This window comes from Meriones unguiculatus, chromosome 6 (genome assembly GCF_030254825.1).
Source record: "Meriones unguiculatus strain TT.TT164.6M chromosome 6, Bangor_MerUng_6.1, whole genome shotgun sequence".
In the NCBI taxonomy this organism is placed as follows: Eukaryota; Metazoa; Chordata; class Mammalia; order Rodentia; family Muridae; genus Meriones; species Meriones unguiculatus.
The window spans coordinates 36,738,651-36,755,693 of record NC_083354.1 but is presented as its reverse complement, the minus strand read 5'-3'; the positions used below and the strand labels follow the sequence as shown (position 1 = coordinate 36,755,693).

At 45.5% G+C, this 17,043-nt stretch overlaps 1 protein-coding gene across 2 annotated transcripts in view; it reads left to right on the top strand.

Annotated features, from left to right (window-relative positions):
- Positions 1-9,632: 9,632 nt before the first annotated feature.
- Positions 9,633-17,043, top strand: part of Gadl1 (glutamate decarboxylase like 1) — a 170,036-nt gene continuing 162,625 nt past the window's right edge. Inside the window, exon 1 of one of the 2 annotated variants that reach the window (XM_060385105.1) lies at positions 9,633-9,844. In XM_060385105.1, the coding sequence (XP_060241088.1) occupies positions 9,808-9,844 (37 nt within the window). In that variant the 5' untranslated portion in view covers positions 9,633-9,807. The remainder of the gene's footprint in view (positions 9,845-17,043) is intronic. The other variant, XM_060385104.1, reaches the window with a different exon arrangement.

The window sequence follows — 17,043 nt, the reverse complement described above, 5'->3', positions numbered from 1 at the left end:
GCAAAAGACACAGAATATCAGTGTTTCCTGAGTGGGCTCTGGAATCAGGAAGACTGGGGTTTGGAATCCAACTTGTGTCTAGCCATCTATGGACTTTGAACAAGTTTTTAAGATTTGCTAAATCTTGGCAATGTCATAAATAAAGGAAAGCCTATATAATCTTACCTGTGGAGTTGTTTGTGGAGTAGATGAACTAAGACACACAGTGTTTGGAACTGCAAGTAGGATTTGAAAGTGTTTCACAAATGATCATTCATCAGTGATCCCTGGGTGTCCATCCCACTGTCATAACCTCCCACGACGCGTCGGTTCTAGGACGTTCACCAGGATGTCGGGGTGTGTCGGGGTGCATGCTCACCACATTTAACATGGGACTTACACCTTGAACATGGAGTGAAACTATGATTTGGGGAAATAATATAGAGACTCAGTTAGATGGTGTCACCAAGATATCAGCTTTTTTAGGTGTGTCCCCCAAACATCATATTACCCAGTGTCACAAGAAAACAAAGCTATGGGATCCTTGGTCATTACCAAAACATCCTTCTTGGATGACATTTAATCTTCTGATTGGTTACTCACTCTTTCTTTTCTAGAACTCTCCAACTGCTGCTTAGAGTTTCTGGGGGTGTCTCTAAAAAGCCCATTGACATTTTTGAATGCAGTCTACTTTGTCCCTTTGTTGACTGCTTTCTTCACTCACAAATGGAGTAGATCCCGATTGTTCAATTTTCCCACAGGAAAAAATATATTCCATTATCATCTTTGCTTTCTCGCCTTCATATGATAAAGCCAGTATTTTTATAAACTCAAAACATCTAAAATGCCAGTTAGTTATTGCTTCTTACCTAAGGAAAATTCTAGGATCACTTGAAGAATATTTGAATTATATTTTTTTTTGTTTCTCTTTTTCTTTCTTTCCTTTTGTTCATTCTTTGTTTCATCCTTTTGTTCATTTCTTTCTTTCTTTTCTTTCTTTCTTTTTCTTTTTCTTTTTGTTTTGTTTTGAAGACAGGGTTCCATTATGTAACTCAGGCTAACTTCAAAGTTATGGTACTGCTTTTCTGCCTTGTCTGATGCACTGCTAGGATCACAGACATAAACCACTATATCCAGCTAATACATGTAGTGCTTTTATTTCGCTTTGCTTTTCAAACAGGGTCTCATAGCTCAGATTGACCTTGAGCTCACTATGTAGCTGATGATGAAGCTGCATTTCTGATTCTTTTGCTTTCACCTTCAGAATGCTGGATCAACTAAACAACAGCAGCAAAAGAGGAAAAACTTTCACCAGACTTCCTTTTGCATTTTTCAGAGTTTCTAAAGTTTACAGCTTAACCTAGTGATTGCCCATAAATATTGAGATCACAGGGGTGGTTTAGCACAATTGGGGTTCACTCCTTAGACTAGCCCTGCTGTGTCTGAGACGAAGGTGATCTCCTTTTACAACCTTCTCCTGTGAGCACCAGAAAGCAAACAGACAGCACATTTAAATGAGGACAGTTCAAGGACTTACAAAGGGACTCATTACAGAGATGTAGTCAGGGGACCTAGGTAGCCACATGGGACAGCCACAAAAACACAGGCTGCCAATGTTCCTGAACCAATGGAATCAGGGGAAGAACAGCCTATAAGGTCAAAAGATCGCCGGAGAGTCTGCCACATTTTTTAGAAGCCTCCACTTCTTGTCAAGGAGCCAAGCCAGGTCAGGGTTGACCCCAAGGAGAACCTCTGGAGACCGTCGATCCTCCAGCTCACACAGCCCCTCACTGACTAAATGTCACCAGTGACACACTGGGAATGGGTAATAGCATTCAAATTTGGTGGCATCTGGGGCAGGGAGCAAAGCAGAGAGAGATGGAAAAGGGCTCTTAGGAGTGAGCAGAGGAGACGAGGCATCCCTCTAACACAAGATCCTATACTCAAGGAGGAATGGCACACACTCATGACAAAGGGTCTGGCTTCTCATTCAAAAAAGCCCACAGGGCACAACACAGTCCTTTATGACCCACTATTGCTTTTCAAAATGTACCAGTCACATCACGCTTAATCCGGTATGTTCAAGAAGCCATCACACCAACAAGCATGTTTAAAATGTTAGGGAGGTGCTTTGCAGATTCTTGTAGTACCTTGTCGGGATCTAGTATTGCTGGTACATCTCAGGTGTGTAGGGGCCATGTGATGCTTGTGGTTTGAGTCATGGACAAATAGCTTCACTGCCTCAGTGGCCTGTTAGGGCGGTCCCACCCACTCCCACCTCCATTTGAACAGGTAACTTCCTTCATCTTTAACTTATGGAATTTAGTCTTTTGATAGAACACCAAATACGTGAGCTCTAAGGTTAGGATGGAGGGGAGGACACAGGGAACTTCCCTCCCTGCAACTGTGTGGGACCTTGCTGTCCTATTACCTCAAGGTGCGGCTTCAAGGTAACAGCAGGTAGATGTTCTTATCGATTAATGATGTTACTTTTCAAATGTTCCCCACTCAGCAACAGTACATGTCTTGATGAGCACATCACTCAATGTGCCAGTTACGGCTGGCTGGGCTCTTCCTGGCGTGCTACCATGAGATCAAATCACCAATAAAGATGTGGCTGGGAGAGCATTGATGGGTCTATTCTCAAGTACAGAGGTGGTTATGGAGGCCATAAAGGAAACAAGCTGACCGGTCAGGGTCCTGACAGGAAGGCCGCTTGTGTGTGTGTGTGTGTGTGTGTGTGTGTTTGCAGACTCAGAGGTTGATACTGAAAATCTCATTCAATCACTTTCTGCCTGAAGCTCACTGATTTAGCTGGTCTGACTGGTTCATCACCTTCCCAGTCTCGCGATCACAAGTGTGCACTGTCACACCTAGCTTTCGACAGGGGTGACAGGAATTCAAACTCATTCCTCATGCCCACACAGCCAGCACTTCACTAACTGAGCCATCTCTTCAGTCCCGAGATGAAAAGGTTTATTTTAGCCTGTAAATTGAGTTTTATGGCTTGCCTTCTGTCATCGCTCAACGATGAACGGCAACCTCAGAGCTGAAATGTCCCCTCTTCTCCCCTTCACAGATTTTGGTCATGGTGTTGGCAACACAATGAAACAAAAATACAAATGTAATTGAAAGCCAGTGCGCATTGCGAATTGACAAAGAGTTGCACAGGAAAAAAATCTCACAGGTCAGCATGTGAGACTCATATGCGTGATCCCTAGGCTAGACACTCAGTTTCTCCATTCCAGTCACCAGCCTTGGAATACAGATGGTTAGGAATACCTAATTTCACAACCAATTACTTTTTAAGCATTTTCTGTGCTATGTGCTTAATGTAAACTGCAAAACCACTGCTCCATTGGGGGGAAAACATTTAGTCTGCTGACCCCATCTAAAGTTTTATTTCTTCCATTCAAATATTATACTTAAAAATTTAAATGTGTGTGTGAGTTTGGGTACGTGTGCGTGGGTACAGGTGCTTGCGGAGGCCAGAGATGTTGGATTCCCTGCAGCTGGAATTACAGGGGTTTGTGAAGCACCCAGTGTGGGCACTGGGAATTTCGGAATAGCAATCTGCACTTCCAACTGCTGAGCCATCTCTACAGGCGCTTTTTGTAGCCAGTTTTTGTAATGTCAGTTTTGAAGCTGACAATATATAGGTGTTAGCTTACAGGTGATTCCACTAGGCTCCTCTCGGGGACCTAGCAAGGGCTTATGTCATCACTGTCAGGTGAGCCAGGTGTGTGCTGTGTATAAAAGGACTGCCTGCCATCCCAACCCTCTCTCCCGTTCCCTTTCTGTCCTCCGTGCCCCCTTTCTCTCCTTCTCTGTGCCTCCTCTTCTCTGCCCTCATGGCTCTGCTCCCATCGCTCTGACTGTCTACATGTCCATTTGTCTGTCTCTGCCACTTCTCCAGATACTCACTCTTCACACTTTCTCCCAATGAACATCCTTACACCGGATCTGTTGCGCAGTGTTTCTCAGGGACACCCCTTGGCATGGGCATGCCGTGGTACCCCCTCACTGCATTGTATTTCATAATAATAGGAAGTGCTAGCTATGCCGTAAATCTACCCCAGATGATGGCCCAGTGTCTCAAAGTCACCTCTCACCAGTGTCCATCCCATGGGAGAAAGTGCTTTCATTGCACCCTTTCCCCTTTTCAGAGGAAGAAACTGAGGCATAAAGAGAGGGCATGGATTTTCTAGGCATTTTCCCCCCTAGCCTACTTGTTAGTGGTGGATGTGGTTTGCTGAGCCAGGACATTTGGCCCAGAAGACAGTTTTTACATGTCACCTCACATCTCTGTCACATGGTAGCCCTGGGCCTCTGCATGAAAATGCTTCCCAAAGATGCTGGCTTGACTGGTTCTAGGGAGGCTTCTGGATTCCCAGGAGAGTGCTATGCTTAGGGTTGGCATCCTCTTTCTTTTTGTTCGTACTGGAGGGAGTTTTGGAGAACTTTTGTCATGGGCTACATGATACCAGCTGGCTTTTGAAGTCTGTACCGTTATCATGGCAAAGGGATACAGGATGAGGCATCATAAAGCTGGACTTTTCTTCCAGGACCAAGTTCTATATCAGTGTGTCAAACTATATGTAAGGAATAGGCAATTCTTCTTCTTCTTCTTCTTCTTCTTCTTCTTCTTCTTCTTCTTCTTCTTCTTCTTCTTCTTCTTCTTCTTCTGTATATAGTTTTCAAATGTCCAGTTTTGGGACATGATACTTAATCAGATTATCGTTTACATCTGAGGCAGAGACTACCTATGAGATGATCTGTAATCAACACTCTGTGTAATACAGTTCTGTTTTACACATCGCCAGGGAAGCATACCACAGTGCAGAAGTATGAGCATCATAATTTGCATAAGAGGAAAGCATCAATAAACTTCAGAACGTACTAAGTTCATCTGTCTCTTAGGATACTTTGTTATAGAGCTGTGATGAATAGTATTATAAAATGAGTTTTACTTCATGTTGCTCTGGTATTACACAGGGCATCTCATTTTCACAAGGCTTTGAAGGCTACCGTGAGTGATCAGCAATATACAATACAGTGGTCCAGCTCTCTAAGCAACAGTCACTATGCAAACTTCACACATTCTCATGTGCTCTGAGCTCTGAGTGAGTGAGTACTGAAGTTTTAGATTTGGACATGACCTGCTTTATTTCCACACTCACGTTTTTCTTCTTTCTTTCTTTCTTTCCTTCTTTCTTTCTTTCTTTCTTTCTTCCTTCCTTCCTTCCTTCCTTCCTTTCTTTCTTTTTTTTTTTTTTTTTAAAGCGGCATGCATTTTAATTTTTCCAAAAGCAGTGTTTGCATTCTGGGTATGATATTCCACTTCTGTGATATGGCCAAGTTAATACCACAGCTACAAAGGCAGAAGACAAGAGTGAATTTTTATTGGAAAGGAAAGTTCTCAGGTCCAAAAGCATCATTTGATTTGATGTAAATGTTTAGCCTGTGGTAACTACAGGTGACTAGGGGTGTTAAATTGAAACACAATGGTGACACTGTGGAGGTGCCGAGAGAGCTTGGGTTGCCCATCTAGAAGGCTGAAGTTGTCAACAAGGCTACTTCTGGTTCCCCCTGGGTAGAAGGCAGGGGTGCTTCTGGGAATCTGTGGGTTCCCTCAGCAGTAGTCAGGAAGACTAAGGTTTCAATAGCATTAAGGTACTCCCAGCATCATTCCAAAATAGTTCCTCCAGTCTTTTCTGTTATCTTTACTAAATTATTTACGATCCCAGAACTGTCCTGAAAACCCCATTCCGATACTCAAGATAAGACACGTTGGCACTGTAGCAATAGGAGGCAGACTCTTCTTTCTCCGTCCCTGGAGGCCTCACTAAATTTGGTACTGTTCCAACAAGTGCCACAGACAGCATGTAAGCCCGGGCTAAAGCAGGGCTTGGCTTCCACTAAGCCTTTTTGTGAGTGTTAATTTTCATCAGCAGGACTTCAACCATTGAGGAGACACAGCTCTGGACGGGTCCGTAAGGGTTTCCAGAGAGCCTTAGCTGGTTAGAGAAGGCCCATTCTGGATTTAGGCAGCAGCATCCCACGGACTGGAGGCACGGACGGAGGGACAAGGATAAGTGATCTGAGCACCAGCGTTCGCCTCTGTCTGCTTCCTGGCTGCTCTCACCGCCATGTCTTCCGCCCTGCTGTAGTCAGCGCCACCTCAGGCTGTGAGACAAGCAAGCCCCTCTCCTTTGCATTGCTCTGTATGGGGTATTTTGTCACAGCAGGAAGAACTATAATCAATATATCTTTCCCATTTCTTTCCTCTCACAGATGGCCTGTGAGAAAGACTTTCTTTTTCAGAAACGTGCACATTCAGGGAGGGTTGTCTGCTCCCAGTTAATCCTCCTTGGGAACTCCTTTACGAAAACACCCCGAGGTGTATCTCCTAAGTGATTATAAATGTTTTCTGGAGAAAGATCATCTTTATCTCCTAATCTTGTGCTTGTCAGGTTTGGCCACATGACCTGCTTTACCCAATAAACTAGAAACAGAAATAGCTGACATTGTCCAGGACAGTGTGTGGCCACAGCATGGTCTACGGGAATGGTTTTTCCTCTCTTTAATGATCCTTTTGTGTTTCAGCAACCCTCCTGGATGAGCAATGGGATTCATTAGACATTTTAATGTTGTTTAACAAAGAAATCTTGCTGAGTTGGAGAGTTTATTTCTAAGTCATTCTGATGACTGGCAGCTGCCAGCTCAGGCAGTTTGCCTTGACTGAACAGCACATGTTTCTTTTATAGTATCTAAGATACCATCTCGTCAGTTAGCTGTGCACACATGAATGTCCCTGCTGAAAGATCCACTTTTAACAGATCAAGGGCCAATTGTGGAACTGTATTGCTATTTGCTCTAAATTAAAACATTCTGTTAAGGCTCATAGAATAAGCCAATTTACAGAGGCTCAGAAAGATCCTGAAATTTACATGGTTCGTAAGGCAGCTCCTGAAGGTTATAGAGGCTGTGCATTTGCTGGGGAGTGGAGACCCTTCCATGGCAGCTGTGCTGCCTGCAAGTCTACAGGAAGTCCCAGGATGCAGCTTCTGTGAGTTGTCCGTGTTGGGGTGGACCTTTCAGGGATGCGACTGTTTTTGAACCACCCAGGCTGCTGCAAGTAACTCCTGTGCACATTTCTGTAAGGAAGCCAAGTAGGTTCATTGGTCCCTGAACAAGGCTTGCATGGAATCATTTCTTTGCTCTGTCATTAGTGACCTTTTTGGGGTGAGTGGACATTTGCTCATATCCTAGGAAGAGACATACAATGGGTAGAGATGGGAGGTCTTCTTCTAGAACTTCTAGACCATAATAGAAGTTGGTTTTTGTTCTGTTTTGAGAGACTAAAGACATGGCTCAGTAGTTAAAAGCATTAACTTCCCTTATAGAGGACCCCAGTTAGATTCTCAGCACCTATGTCATGTGGTTTGCAACCATCTGTACCTCCAACTCCAGGGGGCTCTGACACCCTTGTCCTCCACAGGCACCTGAATTCACATGATCATGCCCCCTCCAGAACACACATAATTAAGAATAATAAATATTAAACAGTGTTTTTTCCTTTTGTTTTAGCAAATGAATGTCTGACCATCAGATGAATAAATAATTGTCTCTGTTGCCCACTGGCTCCAAAAACCATGTTCAATGCCAAGCCCTTTTTAATATTTCAATATCTTCTCTCAAATCCCATGACCAACGAGTGGGATTTACCTTTTCCTTGTCACTGTCAGATCCAGACAAGGTCTCATGGAGTCCAGGCTGGTCTCCAACTCTCTATATAATCTAGGACAACCTTGAACTTCTGATTTTCTTGCTTCAATTCCCCACCCTGAATTTAAGCAGTGCTGGCTTTTGTATCAAGCCCAAGGGTTCTTTCATATGAGGCAAATACCTGCAACTGAGCCACATCATGGGCCCTTGTCAGCATTTTTTCCCATGAAGTTATCAAGTTTAACTACATAAATTCTTATTTATTTATTTGTTTGTTTGTTCGTTTATTGATCTGAGACATGGTTCCACTGTGTAGCCTTGGCTGTCCTGGACTCACTTTGTAGACCAGGCTGGCCTCGAACTCACAGAAATCCACCTGCCTCTGCTTCCCTGAGTGCTGGTATTTACAGGCATGTGCCACCGTGCCCCGCCAGAAATTCTTAATTATGCTTCCATCACCCACCTGAGTCCTTTCTTTATAGTGAACCTCAATACATCCAAAAAGGGCTGGGTAACCACCTCAGAAAGACACAAAACCTTCCTAACACCTAACCTTAGCACATCCAGCACTAAGCGGACTTGGCATATCAGAAGCAATCAGTCTTTTTGGGGTGAACAAGGCTGCACTTAACTGCCTTTGCTAGAGGATGTCAGACGTGACACTCCATAGGAAATGACACCAGGCTCCCAGTCAGAGTAGGACTGTGTTAGCCCATCCGAGACTGAATTGCCCGTGTAACGCCGCATGCAGTTGTCACAGTGTGCTTTGAAGTGGCATTAGCTGATGCTTCTCATCACGTCCACAGTCCAGTTAAAAAGCTCCAAGGAGACTTCGACTTTAAACAAAGCCCTTGTTGGAGGAAATAAAAAGCACCCACAGATTAAAATTAGATTGGCAGAAGGAGCATGGCAGAGATGAGACCGCAAGAGCTTAGAGGCATGCATTGCAGAGTGAAATTCCATCTTCCTATTATGTCACTTTGTTTCCTTCACACCTGTGATGGCTCACCTTCATGTCTGCTTATATATTTAGGAGACATATTTCTGGGTGTTTTCGTGAGGGCTCTTCCAGAGAGGTTTAACTCAGGGGGCAAAGAGCCACCCTGAATTTGGGCAGTACCAACCCAAGGTCGGGGACTGAGTCAAAAAGGAGAAAGCGAGCACCCGCCTCCATCTCTTTCTCTTCCTGACTGTGCATGCAGAGTGGCCAGCAACTTCACATTCTTGCTGTTTTCCCATCCCCTCCAGGGCAGAATGGTCCCCTCTTGGAACTGTGAGCCTAAATAAACCTTCCCTACTTTCTGTTTCTCTTGTTAGTATGTTGTCCAAGCAGAGAGATAAGGAGCTAGTACAATCACCATCCTGGAACAAACTGCCAGCTACTTTGCCTTCCCTAAACTTGGGATATTGTGGCAGCAAAAGGTTGAAGTCAGGGAAGGGAAAAACGATTCATTTTTACAACCCTTAAATGCCACGGCTCTTCTGAATGAGTGGGCTCTGCAGCTGCCTTAAAATAAATTCCCAGAACGCACTAAGAGCAAGCAGTATCGTATTCACCTTGGGACTTGCCTGTCCAGATCAGACCCTGTAAGAGAGAGCTATTGCTGTACTCCCATTGGTGGAAGGCTAGGGCAGGAGTTCAAGAGAGAGTTCAAGGCCAGCCTGAGCTGTCTATAGCCGTTCTCTAAGCCAGCTTGAGCTACTGAGTTCCAGGGCTGAGTCAGACTCTGACTCAAAAACAAACAAACAGACATAAAAACAAACAAGAACAGGGGAATGAGGGTGGGAAGAGGAAAAAAGAGCAGGTGGACAGTGGGAGGTCACCAGAACTGCCTTGCTGCCGATGGGCTTCTCGGCCTGTCCCAGGGACACGCCCCTGGCACCTATCCCCCACCTTCCAGACAGGGCGGAGGGACTGGCCCTGGCTCAAACCGTGTCTTCTTTAGAAAACCTCAGGCTGCCTCGGGAGGCGGGCACTGCAGCCTGGGTGGCACCGCAGAGCAGTGGCGGGCTTGTCCTGGTCCCTAGCTGTCTCTCTCTGCACTTTGGCGATCCAGAGCGAGCCCCGCTGCAGCCCCAGCCGTGAAGCGAGGAGCCGAGATGAGCCAAGCCTGCGACCCCCAGGGCGCCAGCCAAGGTAACTAACTAGCGCATCCCCCTGGGCGTCAGCGTCCTGCAGCTGCTAGGCAGCAGGCAGGCCACCACCTCCTCCTTAAGCAGAGAGCTTGTGTCACGAGGAGCCCCGATTTCCGTAGATCTTTTCCGTTGGTTCGAGAGTTAACTTTTATAAAGTTCAGGGAGCTCCGCGGGACACTTTGGGGGGATGGGGAGGTGGAATACTGAGCTAATGAAGTCTTCTCCTTGGCACTGGCTCTGATGCTTGAGCTTCCAGCCCGGGTGCCAGCGCTTTCCCGGGAAGACTGACAGTGCAGCTTCAGTGCTTTGGGACAAGGACTGCACAGCCCCAGTGGGCTGTCTCCATCCGCCCCTTCATTACAGGTCATTAGCCCACAGGCAACCTCATTCCACAACTCGGGAATCATAAAACTGGAGTCTTAGTTGTTTAATGCTGAGCCGGTTCAAGAAGTCTGTATAACTCGGTGCCACTTGGTCCTTTATCTTTAAGGCATTAGTTATTTTTCCAGGGAAGGACCTGGGACTCTTCACACCTGGTGAAATGCGCTACCCTGTCAGAACTGACCCACAGCGAGCTAAGCATGTTCTAATCTTTGCCACAGACTTCGGCCGGGACCCCCTGACTTTGTGCCGTCCCAGGCATTTTTCTACCCTCGGAAAGGTCACTACTGTTCAGATTCTCACTAACTGGTTAGTTGTTGACCTTTTAAGAGTCCTCCTCCAGGAATAACTCCTCTTTGTCTGAGACCCGGTGGGAAGGCAGTGAGAGGGCTTAATGAGGCCTCCTTGGAGTTGAGAAAGTCCCCTCGGGCTTCTGTTCTTCAGGTAGTCAGGTAACCATGCCAGGGGGCCCAGGGGATCAGTCACTGTCAGAGTTGGGTATTTTGCTCAGTGGTTAGCCAGGCAAGGACTCCGAGCAGGGTGAAGCCTTGTTTAACTCACCCGCCAGCTTTTGCTGGCTACCTCTCATACACCTTACACATGATTTGCTCCGTGTGGGGGGGGCACATGCATACTTGCACATAGATGTACAGAGGCAAGGGTATGAAGGTGGAGGCCGGAATTCAGCCTTGGGGGTGTATTTCAGAAGCTGTCCACCTTGTTTCCTGAGACAGCCCCTCTCACATTGTGTTAAAACTCTCCAAGTAGACTCAGCTGGCCAGCAAGCCCAAGAGACGCTTGTCTCCAGCTCTCTGTGTCTGGGATCACAGCATGTGTCATCACATACATATATAATGTTTTATATATGCATATAAACACATTATACAGGTTCTGGGGAGTGAACTCGGGTCCTCATTCTTGCAAGGCAAATGTTTTGCCAGTTGGGACATATTTCCTCATATCCATCTTTTGGGTAGCTCGGCCTGGGCAAAAATTTTATATAGCCAAGAATGACCTTGGACTCCTTACTGTCCATCTCCTACCTCCTGAGTCCTCGGTGCTAGGCAAGCACTCTACCAACCGGATCACACCCTTAGCCCCTTTCATTTTAAACCTGAATTTCTGACAAACCAGAAGGCTTAAGTCAGTCTGTCTGGACGTCCCAGAGCAGGTGATAAAATGATGGTTAATGGCCCTGAATTGTACCATAAACTTGTTATGGCATCTTTAACAGGTACAGGATCTGCCTGTCAGGCTTCATACATCCCCAAATATTTATGAGACAATAGTGCAGAGTGACATTTGATAAGTAAACTAAATGGTGTTCTTGCTTTTCCACTGCCTCATTGACTGTTTGTTATAGACCTGTTCGTCACGGCAAATGGCCGTAAGGAATGGTAGTGCAGATAAGGAATTTTATTCTTCCTCGTGCTCTGATAGATATTATGATCCAGCCATCTGGCACCCAGGAAGAGTTGGAGTATTAATTATATTGAATTCCATTGTATTTTTATTAACAATAAAAGATTCTTTTCACTCAAAGTATAATTCTTGCTATTGAAATAGTAACACCAGCATTCATACAGCTCTGTGTGATTACATTTGGTTATTGTGGAAACTATGTTTACAGTGGAAATCTGATTCCCATTAATGGGGTGGTTGACAATGTTTTCTGCTCTATTGAAATGTCACTTGTCTGTGCTGGGATAAGACTAGTAGGCTGAGATGTAATGAAATTGAAATCTTGATGTTTGATAACAAGACTCTGTATTTGTGTGTGTGTGTGTGTGTGTGTGTGTGTGAAAGAGAAAATTTGTTTCTTCCCCTTTAACATTTATTTTAGTTGGTGTTTTAGTGTCTTGTTTGAATGTATGCCTGTGTGCCATGTGTGTGCCTGATGCCCACAATGACTGGAAGACAGTGTCGGCTCCCCCCGGCTTTTAGATTTTAGATGGTTGGCTCTAAGACCCCATGTGGGTCCTGGGAACCAACCCCTCTTTTTCTGGAAGAGGAGTCAGCACTCCTAATTGCAGAGCCAACTCTCCAGTCCTGCGTAAGCAGTATTCAACACTGTGGCTTTGCTCGACCACATTCATCCCAAAGTTACATGAGAAATGTTAAATTCAGTTTAGACATTATTGCCAAAAGCACCGCCAATATTTTAAGTACGTTCACAATCAATTGTTTTGAGGTATATTCATAGCTATCCTGGGGCGCATGTGTCCCGTGGATTGTGGGTTGGACCTCCCTGAATGAAACCCAACCTGGGAAAATTCCAGCATGTGGCAAATGACTCTGCCCTTACCCTGCCAAGCTGTCAGGATCATCTTATCTGAGCCTGTTAGTAGGTTGGTAGGAAGGAAGCTATAATTCGTACAGATGGTTACTCCTCGTGCCCACCCCAGGGTTTTGGCTCGGCAGCACATCCGAGCAGCTAACCTCTGCCTCCGCTGGGCAGTAGAGAGTGCGGATCATCTACACTGACATCCCTTGCTTACCCTTCAAGGACCACAGAAGCACACCGGAAAGGATCCTGGACTACGACTCAACGTCCTTGGGAGAGCTTTGGGATGGGGAAAAATGCAAGAATGGCTATGGATGTTAGACCGTGGGTGGGGAAGGGGCGGGCAGTGGGTGCTCCTCTGGCAGAACCTTCTGGTTGCTGAGCGCGGCAGACAAGTTGACTCTGAGGGTCAGGGTGTAATAGTCCCCCTCTCAGGGCAGGTTCGCAGATCATTGTTTCTCTTGACCATGCTAGATGAGTCAAGTTTAGGCAGTTGTCTGGGAGCAGGCAGACCCTTAAAGACCAGAGCTGCTCTCCTGGGGTAACTGTAGAAATGGAGGAAAAAGAAGACGATATGGAAACTCTCTGGCTCACAGTCGTGTCTCAGGATTCATGCATGACTGCAGTCCTGTGAGCCTCAGTTTGTCCATGCACGTGTGTGTCTGAAGCATGCGTGTGGAGGTCTGAGGTCAACTTTGGGTGCCATCCCTCTTTACTTTGCCGTCGGGTTTCCATAAGGGGCTGGTAGAGTTACTTTATACATTGGAACAGAGCAGAAGAATGAACTCCAAGTCAGGTGACTGTTGTGAAAGCGATTTTCCAGAAACAACTTGATCCGTATAACTCCAACATAGGGGGTTTACTACTACAGCCAGCGACCAGATTTCTCCCCCTGCTCTGAGTTAGCTGGTGTGAGTAATTAATAGGTGCCTTATCACCCACGTCATACCTAGTTGTCATGTATGTGTCTGTAATTGCTTCTCCAAAACCCCTCCCTCCCACCCCAATTCTATTACCTGGGATTCTTCCTGAAGCCTGAGGCTGCGGACCACTTACATGCATTGCATTCTCAGCACCCAGCAAAGCGCAGGTGCACGGTAGGGATGTGCATTCAAAGTACACTTGCCTGGTGAAGTGAATGAATCCGGCAGTGATGGGGTTTGGTAGCATGCCTTCCCAGCACACAGGAGACCCCAGGTTTCTTTCCAAGCAAGGTGTGGTGGCTCACAACTTTCATTCTAGCTAGAGGGAGGAGGAACAGATGTTCAAGGTTATCCTAAGCTACAGAGTGGGTTTAAGGGCAGCCTGAGTGACATGAGATCCCGCCCATCTCAAGGGGAAAAAGAGAGGCAGTAGGAGATGGCTTCTGGTAATAATGCACAGCTCCTGGGCACTTAGCCATATTTGTTAAAATTTAAATACACATTTTTTTCTTCTTCTTGGAGTTATTCACAACAGGAAAAATGTATAAGTCTTTACACATTAAACGATAGACATGATTGGGTGGCTTAACCAAACTATGATGGAGTATAAGATTTATAAGATTTTATTTGAACAAAATGTAACTAATAAGAAAAAAAATTAAAAAAAAAGATTTTATTTGAATGCATTCTAACTTGGGGGGAATAGTTCTATGCCATGCAAGGACTTAAGCAGGAAAGCCAATCTTCTGGTGGGTATCCCTCGGACGCCTTGTCTTTCTGAGTCTGAGAAGCTGGCTTTGCTCTTGTAAGGAAGCTGCTCCCCTCCCCGCCCCCAACTCCCTGCACTAAGCGTACACTTTGAAGAGTGTGACTCGCAGCTCTGGGCGCTGGGCACTCAGGTGATCCTCTCAGCTGACTTTGCTGAACTTGACCCCCTAATTATTTGTGAACATTTCATTTCCAACTTCACAGTGATACAAAATAGCACAGGAGCCGGGTGTGGTGGCTCCAGCCCATAATCCCAGCACTTAGGAGACAGAAGCAAGAGAATCCAAAATTCAAGGTCGTCTTCAGCTATATAAGGAGTTCAAGGCCAACTTGGGCTATATAAGGCCCCCTAGCAAGCACACACACACACACACACACACACACACACACACACACCCCAAAACAACAACAACAAAAAACAGAGTAACTGTTTTAAAAGAGATAAGTAATTGGAAAGGAAACTGAAGTAGCAAAAACAGTTGGTCAAAGCCAGAAACCAAAAATCCTTATTTCTAACCTGTTGTCATCTTGCATGCATGGCCTTGCTGGCCTTTGTCCTCCCACTGCCCCCAACATTCCCTCCTTTGTGACATGGTCATTTTATGACAGCTCAGGAATGCTTGACTGGTAACCATTTCCTCTCTGAGTGCTTCAAAGTGGCCACAGCTGAGGATCAGTTTCAGGTATCCTTGGCAAAGCAGCCAGACTGTGGTCTAGCATCCTGGATTATAGCAGGGTCTGGCCTCAGAGTTCCAGGAAAGATTAATTTAAGAGAGACATAGACACCCAGCCGTGGCCTATCCCCTGCACACACTTGCTCTCTCTGACTGGTACTGCTATGATTATCACTATTAGATGCAGAGGCGTGGTGGGCCATGCTTATCACGGAGGCTGTGATGGACCATCGCAATGCTACCTTTCCTGAGAACCAGTGCCTGACTTGTACCACCTGCTGAGAGCTCTGGGCATTGACCTTGTACGGAGAGGACTCCAGAATTATACCTCTCTTCCCCTTAGTCCCTTGAGACAGTGTTTCTTATTGAATCTGGAGCTAGGCCCGCAGGTCATCCCCAGTGACCCTGTCTCTGCCACCCACCCCACTTCACCCTGTCTCCTTGCTTGGTTACCAGTGCATAGGCATGCCCAGCTTTTCACACGGGCACAGGAGACGTGAATTCTGGTCTTTGTGCTTGCACAGTGAGCATTCTTACCCACTGCACCATCTTCCCAGCTTCCTCCCCATCACCTCTTCTCTGTGTGGCATAGCTATGGCAAGCTCAGGGGTTGCCGCTTGACTTACAACAAGTAGGTGGCTCCGTGGCAGGAAGTCTGCAGCAGACGACATCAGCACCTTCGGCAGGCTCTCTGAACAGCTGCATCTGGGGGCTTCAGCATTCTTTCTCTGTCTCTCTCCTTCCCTCTTGCCCTTTCTCTCTCTCTGCCTGCCTCTCCTCTTCTCTGGGAAGCCCTTCTTAGACATTGCTATCCCAGCTTTCTATCTTTTCCAGGCTCTGGGACCTTTCTGTCATAGAACCTTAACTCCTGCAGCCCCTGTAGCTACTCATGGGCGGTGCTGTTGTCTGGCTTCTGCAGACCCCTGGATTCTGGGATTCCCAGTTAGAAAACATCACCTTTCTCTCTGCATTTGCAAATGTGTCTTCTGCACTGATTCCTCTGTGCACGGCTTAACCCCTGCCTCAAGTACACTCCTAAAACTTATCCTGAAGTTCTAGAAACTGGTACAAAAATCTTTTTCTCCATCAGGCTTATTAGATGATCAGGCATCTTATTAAATCGTTCATATTCAGCTCCTCATTTCTTCCAGTAATTTCATTAAGCTTTAGAACAAGATAGTTAGAATGCAGGCTTTCATTTACTGATTATTTTAAGTAGTACTAATAGGAAGTATTATGGGGTAATTTTGCAAAGTTTTGATATTTTAAGCTTTTGTGGATCTTGTTCAAAAATTCTCAAATATTTCTTACAGTTTGTTTTTGAACTTTTTCATTAAAATTTAAAGCAATTATCTTTTTTTTCTCCCACTCAATAGTAATAGTAAAATGTTAGTATACATTAAATATTTAGCACTAGGGACTCTGTTAAAAAATGCAAATGTTGAGTTATTTAAATTATAGCAGATTGCAGAATAGTGCATTGGATAAGAATACAGTCTGTTGAAAGGGAAAACCCACTTATACAAATGCATCTGGAGTTGAAGAGGAGATATGCCCAGGGGCTCAGCATCTTGGCTACAACTAGGTGGAAAGTGGATTTCTCTTGGTTTCGTCTACTAATTTGTATTTTTGAAGTGAGTCTCTGTTACTGGTGCCAACAATTTAAAAAAAAAATGTCTGGAGGCAAAGGCTTGAAGCTGAGGGTTTTGTTTTGTGTGGACGGTTTTCCATTCATTTTAAGCCAGCCTCTCCAGCTGGGTTCTTCTGGCCTGGTCACACCTTCTCTTCCAGGCAGGAATGTCATTTCTGTTGTTGAAAACAGTCTTCCGTTGGGCTCCGAAATGTGCTCTAATTAACTCTCTGAACACTAATGCCCTTTCAGCTCTCGTTATCATAACAAAGACGGAGGAAACAACCGGGTGAAAGTTAACTAAAAACATAAGAACAACCATCCAGAAAGGGAGCTCTGCCATTCTGGAGAAAGATGAATGGTTCAAGGCACAGAGTTGAAAAGCTGCTAGTGTGACCAATTCCTGGGACCCCAGGGATGCAAGTATTTAGATTTTTGACAAATGGCCGCTTAGGCCGCTTGACATTCCTTCTTTCCCTACTTTCATTTACTTGACTTTGCTTGTTTCGCTATTGCGTGTGGGTGTATCCACAAGCATGT